Below are 8,506 nucleotides of genomic sequence, written 5' to 3' on the forward strand. Positions count from 1 at the left end.
GTGCTCGTCATTTTGATGGATTACTGGAAGATGGCGGTTCCAGCGAAACGAAGGGTTACCGGCACTTTAACACTGTCTGTGGCTTTACCTTTCTCCCTTACGTCTGACCAATGAGGTGACAAGAGCATAATTACCTTCTTTGACTAAGCTGTCAGTGAAGAGACTGGTGAGGATGGTGGCAGGAAGGGTGCCGTTGCCCAGGAGAATCCCTGACAGCATCGCCAGCTTTGTCTGCTCTGTTTCGGAAAAGGCTTTAAGGAAGAGGAGAAGCTGTGGGTCAAACAAAAGAAACCATGTCTATAAAGCAAAGGACTTAAGTCGTAAAATAAACAGAACGCTTATCCGTGGCTGGGTGGTACAGTAGTAGTGGCAGCTCATATGCAAAGCATAGATGCTATACACTGGAAACCATAGTTCAATTAGAAATGGATGCTGCGACGACCAGCAGATGGCACAATGATTATGTCACTGGACTTCCATGTAGTAAACCGCGGTTCAAGTCCTGCATCCTGCAGCTTAAAATTCACACTGACACGTGTGCATGTGTGCCCAAAATCCTGAGAGGAGCATGGAGGAGAAGGGACTGTGGTGTGGCCACCCCCTTTTAGGGTTATTTCTCACTGTCTCTCTGTCTTTCTCTATCTCTCGACTGAGCACACGTGCCCTATAACAAAAATCTCTTTAAGAAAAGAGAAAAAAAAAAAGACAAGGATGCTGTAGAAAGTGACTCACTCATAGTTCCTTGCTTCTAAAGTCATTTACACACAGCCATGCAGCCTCAGCCCCTCCATCCAGGCTCCCTCCTGTCGTATCACCAGGGCTGGGCTACATCATTGTTCTTAAATTAGGAATCACATTGCTCAAGTACACTCATCAACACTACAATCACATGCCGCATGTTTTATAACAGAGCTGGCCTAAAAAGATGAAAACAATAGCGTTATTCTTGAAATAGCTTCTAAACAGTCACACGTATTAGACAGTTAAAGAACTGTTCAATGTTCACATGAGCTTTGATGTAAAAGCAAGAATATTACTCGACAAAATGGAGTTTAGCTTATATGAATGCTTTATATCAGCTTTTCCTCATCATTTCTATTTCTATTTAATCAAGTACTGTTTATTTTCTCAGTGTAGTGGACCTTTTTAAAATGAAAACATTTCCACATTAAAAATGTAACGTGGTTGGGCCAGCAGATGGTGTGGGAATTAAGGTGCTGGATCTCATACGGCAGAATCCACAGTTCAAGTCCAAGACCCAGACCCAGCAGTTCCCTCCCTATCCCTCTCATAAATGCATGCACCCTATAGCCAAAAAAAGAAAAAAAAAAGAGTAACGTGGTAGTTGGATAAATAAGACAACACAGCATAGAGATATGAGAAATGCTCTCTCATGCTGTTAGGCTGTCAGGAACGTCATGATGTATTTTTCCATAGGAAAATATGGAAGGGTGCACATCACTGGTAATAATACTAATTCTAAGGCAGCAGTGGGTTGTTAGGAAAGTCATGACGTATTTTTCCAGATTACACTTGCATATTTCTATTGATATACTCTGTTAGTAGCTGCATGTACACAAACACAGTATTTACTGTATTATATGATGATAACAGCTAAAATGTGTTGGGTAGACCAGACATCCTTGATCACTTTATGTGTTTTACTACCTAAGACAACCTTGATCCTTCATGATAGAGAACACTGAGGCACATAGAAACTCGGTTAAGGTTAAACGACTCCTAAACGCTTGCTCCGTACCTCACTTTTTCACTTAGTTTATCATGGATACTTTCCCTAACCAATTTGTATGGCTATGCCTCCTTCTCTAAAAAACTGAGTATTATCCCACCGTATGGACAGAACATAATTTAATCAACCAGTTTCCCATCTGTGAATATTTTTATTTCTCAAAACACTGTGATGGATATCTTTTTTTTTTTTTTTTTTTTGAGAGGTTTTTGCTATAGGGCGCATGTGCTCACCAGACAGACAGAGAGAGACAGAGAGACAGAAAGTGAGAAATCACACCCCAGGGGGGATGGTCACATCGCAATCCCTTCTCCATTCTCCTCTCATGATCTTGGGCACGCACGCACACGCGCCTTGGCGTGAGTTTTAAGCCACAGGGTCCAGGACACAAACCGCGGTCAACTACATGGGAGTTCAGCAACATAGCCATCACGCTATGATGGGTATCTTTACATATTGCTTCATATGTCTGTGTTAAAAGAACTCATCAATGAGACTATCGGGTCATGGGTAATGTGTTAATATTATATTTTTAATGAATGATTTTACTGTCAAAATGTTCTTTGGTACGTTTATAGAATCAGGCTGACCAGGAGGAAGTGAGGAAGTACATAGGAAAGAGGTAGAAATGTGTTTTGTCTACTTGGTTCACATGGTTACTTTCTTATTTAGGAAAGTAGCTAACATAGCAAACAATGACAAAACAACTTACAAATCTGTAACAAGTTAATACAGCGAACACTACATACAAATACAGAAGAGTCATAAATTAGCAGAGGAACACACCCGGGCAACTACTGAAAAGAGAGGCTTTTTAAAGAATGTGCTACTGTTTGGAACCAGCAGATGGCATAATGGTTACATTGCTGGACTCCCACATAGTTGACAGTGGTACAAGTCCCAAACCCGGTGGTTTAAAACTCATGCCAGGCCTGTGTGCATGTGTGCCCAAGATCCTGAGAGAATGGAGGAGAAGGGACTGCAGTACGGCCACCCTCCCGGGTGGTGATTTCTCACTTCCTCTGTCGCTCTCTGTCTGTCCAGCAAGCCCTATAGCAAAAATCTCTCTTTCTCTCAAAAAAAAAAAAGAATGTGTCACTATTGATTTGGCTCCTTGTTAGATTCACACTCAGCATCTTACATGTTACCTCATTTGTTCCCATAAAAAACTGTAAAGAATATACCCTCCTCCTCCCCCAGTTTTGCTATAGGGGCATGAGCTTGCTGGAAGAGAGTGAGAAAGCACCTCCCATTGTGGACAGTCATACCACAACCCATTCTCCTCTCAGTGCACAGATGCCTGGCTTGTTTTTCTGGGACTTGAACCATGCAGTTGGCCATGTGGGATCCAACTGCCTTAACCCCCATGCCACCTGGCTGGCCCAGATACATACTCTTATTACAACTATTTTCACATGAGAAAAAGTCCTGAGATTTATACCTAAACACTCTATCCACAAAGCTATGATTTTATTTCCTTTGCTAAGCTGCATCTATTTTTTTTTTCTTTCTTTCTTTCTTTTTTTTTTCTTTTTTTTTGGAGAGAGGTTTTCACTATAGGGCGAGTGCGCTCGCCAGTCAGAGAGAGAGAGAGACAGAAAGAGAGAAATCACCCCCCAGGGGGGATGGCCATGCCGCAATCCCTTCTCCTCCATTCTCCTCTCGGGATCTTGGGCACGCACGCACACGTGCCCGGCGTGAGTTTAAACCACCGGGTCCAGGACTCGAACCATGGTTGACTACGTGGGAGTCCAGCGACATAGCCATTACATTAACTGCTGGTCCCCTAAACTGCATCTTTTTGAAATTAAAGAATTTCATAGAGTATTTGCTGCCACTCTATGTTCTTGCACAGGCTTCGCAAAGGATTTAATAATCACCTTATCTTGATGCCTTAGTTATATTTATTTTTCTTGCATATCTGGGTCTCTAGATTTCATTTTAAGTTTTGTGAAGCTGAGATCATATTCTGGAAACATTTTTTTAACTATTTTTTTTGCAAAGGATTTAGCTATAGGGAACGTGCGATCGCCAGAAAGACACAGAGAGACAGAGACAGAAAGTGAGAAATCACCCCCCAGGGTTGATCCCTTCTCTGCCATTCTCCTCTCAGGATCTTGGGCACGCACGCACACATGCCTGGTGTGAGTTTAAGCCACTGGGTCTGGGACTCGAACCGCGGTCGGCTACATGGGAGTCCAGCGACATAGCCATTACGCCAACTGCTGGTCTCCTGGAAACTATTGTTATTGACCAAAGCACACTGCTTACATTACATATTAATGAAAAGTCCAGGATAATTACACATTTATTTAGTTATTATTAATAGCTAATGATCTCTCAGACTCATTCATTTACTCAATGAACACTTACTAAAACCTTAGTAGATACCGGACCCCTAAGGGCTATCATTATGTATGTACATTTTGACTCCTCTTTTGTTTCCTCATTCTAAACAGATGGGCATATTTGGCTTTTTACCTTTTTCATCTCATCCTCAAATGCCTTCTCCAGGTACTTGTATCTCCTGATGAGCTTATTGAAGACCTAAACACAGAACAAAACAGTTAAATATCAGGTAAGGAATTGAAGAAGGCATAGGAGCAGGTGCAGAAACTCACCAGAAACACATCACCGGTCTATAATAAAAGCAAATGCATAAATATGTTGAACCCATGATATGAGAACTATAAGCACTTCAAAGGAGTTATCGAGGACTAGAGAAAATGGGATCAACAAGCACACAGAGAATAAAACAAATCGATTCAGCAACATAACCAGGTAGGGAAATCAGAAATAACTTTGATAAGAATAAAACAAAGCCCAGTCGATGGCATACTGGTTACATTGCTGGACTCCCGTATGGTTGATCACAGTTCTCATCCTGGACCCAGTGGCTTGAAAATGAAAATCATGCCGGGTGCATGTGCGTGTGTGCCCAAGATCCCAGAAGGAGAATGGAGGAGAAAAGACTGTGGTGTGGCCATCCCCGCCTGGGGGTGATTTCTCACATTCCTTGTCACTGTCTCTTTCTCTCCTCGGCGAATGCAAAAGAATGAAATGAATGCGCTTTATAAACTGAGATGCAGCAATTGAAAATAACTGAAATAAAGGGGTTGATATAACTACTTAGACAATGGCGTGATGGAAAGGAGAATAGAATTTAGGGGAGATTATACTCTAGGCGAACAACAAACACAATTTCACCAGATGAGCAAAAAATGTCACACCTTACAGGCATCAAGAGATTACTGACCCCAATTATCACAGTTAGAGCCCTGAAGTTGGAATTCTAGACTGTTTCAGAAGTGGAATGTTTGTATTTAAATAGGAAGTTTGTGAATATCACTTACTTTCATTACTGTGGAAATGACTTTTCAATGTAGTTACTTTCAAATACATGAAATACTTTTTCTTATAAATTTTGGTGTTTATTTCTGAATATAATCAAGAGGGAACCCAAGAGTAAGCATTACAACTGTCATTTATAGGGGAAACAAGAATACCCCAGGCAGAGAATTGATCAGCAATAAGAGAAAAGAAATATTCTATATTGAAATTCTCTACATTTGATTTCTTTTCTTTTAAGAGGTTTTTGCTATAGGGCGCATGCGCTCGCCAGGCAGACAGAGAGAGACAGAAAGCGAGACATCACCCCCCAGGGGGGATGGCCATGCCGCAATCCCTTCTCCTCTGTTCTCCTCTCGGGATCTTGGGCACGCATGCACATGTGCCCAGCGTGAGTTTAAGCCACCGGGTCCAGGACGTGAACCGTGGTTGACTACATGGGAGTCCAGCGACATAGCCATTACGCTAACTGCTGGTCCCTCTATACATTTGATTTCTAATTTATACTAATACTCACATATTCCTTAATATGATTAATGGAAAACAGAATTCTTTTTTTGGGGGGGAGGGAGCGGTTTTTGCTATATGGCACGTGGCTCGCCAGAAAGGCAGAGACAGAGAGACAGAAAGCGAGAAATCACCCCCCAGAGATGATGGCCACGCCGCAATCCCTTCTCCTTCATTCTCCTCTTGGGATCTTGGGAATGCACGCACACACGCCCGGCATAAGTTTAAGCCACTGGGACTCAACGCACGGTTGACTACATGGGAGTCCAGTGACATAGCCATTACGCTAACTGCTGGTCCCAACACAAAAAAGAATTCTCAATCAAGGATGCTAATCTAAATCCCACTTGTAAGTGCCTACATAGGAAAACAAATCATCAAACTAAAAAAGTATTTTCCAAGAACCTAAGAGCTTATAAAATTAATCTCCATTCAAATATCCTCTTCCACTTTAATTCTCTCGGCCTGACCACCCCATTGACCAGGTTCTTCTTTCAGTCTGCATATACACAATAATTTTTAAGCGCAGAAACAACATATCAAGACTCTGCAGTTAGTGTACTGGCTATGTTGCTGAACTCCCACGTAGTCGACTGCGGTTTGTGTCCCGGACCCAGTGGCTTAAAACTCATGTCGGGCGTGTGTGCGTGTGACCAAGACCCCGAGAGGGGAATGGAGGAGAAAGGATTTGTGGCGTGGCCATCCCCCTGGGGGGTGATTTCTCACTTTCTGTCTCTGTCTTTCTGGCGAGCGCACGCGCCCTATAGCAAAAACCTCTAAAAAAGAAAGAAAAGAAACAACATATCAAGATTCTTTCCTTGAATATCTATATTCTATGTGAAAAATAATCTGTAAAAAGAATCCATTCTATTTTAGATTAAATGAAGAGATAAACTCCATTTGTGTGTGTGTGTGTGTGTGTGTGTGTGTGTGTGCTCATGGTAATACCTATACTGATTTTTTTTTTCCAGGCCTTATCTTTTCTTCTATGAAATTCAATAATGAATATTAAAGGGGACTAGCAGATGGTGTAATGGTTCTGTCACAGGACTCCCACTTAGATGACCTCGGTTCAAGTCACGGACCTGGTGGTTTGAAACTCATGCCAGGTGCATGTGTGTGCATGTTCTAAATCCCAAGAGGAGACTAGAAGAGAGGGGATTGAGGTGTGGTCATCCCCCCTGGGAGGGGGTGATTTCTCACTTTCTGTCTCTCAGTCTCTCCTGCATACACATGTGCCCTATAGCAAAAATCTTTCTAAAAAAAAAAAAAATAATAATGAATTTGAGAGCTCATGTTTACATTGATTTGATACAGAAATATTTCTATGGGGAAAGTAAGGCAGGCATCACCATTTTTTGGTAGACTTGGAAGCCACTGCTAAGTATTGGAGTAAGACTAGAATTTACAAATTATGATCTCTATTTTCTAATCTACATAAAGGTGAGTAAAACATTTAAAAAATAAATTATGTATACTTGAAGTACACCCTTCCTCAAGGGTTTGCAGCCACTGTATATATAGTAGAAGCAAACAGTTTTACAGAAAGTTCAGAACCTGGCTCATTCGATCCCATATGCTTAACACTTTGCAACATTTAAAAAATTCCTCCTTTGTGATGATCTGTTACACATTTCTGAAACGTAAAGAGAAACATCTCTGCTAAAATAGCATGTGATTAAAACTAAGTTTTAAAAGTTTAAATATGTCATTTTTAATGGCTAGAGAGCATGTGTACTGGCCAGAGAGGAACAGAGCGAAAGAAAGAATGAAAAACTACCTCCCTGATGGGGTGTGGTCATACTGTAATCTTCTCCATTTTTCCATTCTGTAGAGATCTGGAGCATGCACACGCATGTGCCCAGCATGTGTTTCAAGTCACCAGGGCTAGGATTTGAACGGTGGTTGGCTGTGTGGGATCTAGCACTCTTAACTACCAGACTACAGGGCCAGACAAAGGTATAAATTATTTTTTTGTTTGTTTCTTTTTTTGGAGAGGTATTTTTTTTCCTTTTTTTTTTAGCTATAGGGCACGTGCACTCACCGGAAAGAGAGAGAGACAGAGAGACAGAAAGCAAGAAATCGCTCCCCAGGGGTGATGGCCGCGCCGCAATCCCTTCTCCTCCATTCTCCTCTCGGGATCTTGGGCATGCACGCACATGTGCCTAGCGTGAGTTTAAGCCACTGGATCTGGGACTCGAACCGCGGTCGACTACATGGGAATCCAGCGACATAGCCATTATGCTAACTGCTGGCCCCTAAGGTATAAATTCTTAATAGCTTCATATCTCAAATTACTTGGCTTTGTATACCTTAACATTTTAGTAATGAAAGTAAAGGCAGCTTCTAGCACCTGAAATTCAATCACTTAGTTATGGTTAGTATGATGGTCTTTTTCATCGAATATACCAAACTGTGCATAACAAGAAAACTTGTTACCCTATTCATTTCATTGGGACTGACAGCTGACTCTTAAGAAGAGTCAGTAATAATAAATCAGAAAAGGAACATGGCAACCTTAAGCTGGCTAATCATGATGCATATACGTTCAGCTTAGGAGTTGTAAAAGTTGTTTCATTTGGGCCAGCAAGTGGTGTGGTGGTTAAGGTACTGGACTCTCACATGGGTGACCATAAATCGAGCCCTGGACCTCGTGGCTTGAAAACCACCCTGAGTGCATGTGTACCCAACACCCTAGGAGGAGAATGGAGGAGAAGGGGCTGCAATGTGGCCACCCTCCCTAGGGGGTGATTTCTCACTTTCCCTCAGTCCGTCTCTGTCTGTCAAGCACATATGCCCTATGGTAGAAACCTAAAAAATACATTCAATTTAAAAAATAGTTGTTTCATTTTACACTCTCATTACCTCTTGACCTTACTGGAATTGAAGACTTTTTTTTTT

General features: G+C 41.8%; 1 protein-coding gene across 2 annotated transcripts in view; it reads right to left on the minus strand.

Moving 5' to 3' along the window:
• Nucleotides 1-8,506, minus strand: part of BZW2 (basic leucine zipper and W2 domains 2) — a 55,466-nt gene that overhangs the window by 26,729 nt on the left and 20,231 nt on the right. For both annotated transcript variants that reach the window (XM_006165788.3, XM_027767219.1), the window contains 2 exons: nucleotides 4,232-4,297; nucleotides 135-270 (listed from right to left, as the gene is read on the minus strand). In XM_006165788.3, the coding sequence (XP_006165850.1) occupies nucleotides 135-270; nucleotides 4,232-4,297 (202 nt within the window). The remainder of the gene's footprint in view (nucleotides 1-134; nucleotides 271-4,231; nucleotides 4,298-8,506) is intronic.

The sequence above is a fragment of the Tupaia chinensis genome, unplaced genomic scaffold (assembly GCF_000334495.1).
Source record: "Tupaia chinensis unplaced genomic scaffold, TupChi_1.0 Scaffold144031_1, whole genome shotgun sequence".
Lineage (NCBI taxonomy): Eukaryota > Metazoa > Chordata > Mammalia > Scandentia > Tupaiidae > Tupaia > Tupaia belangeri.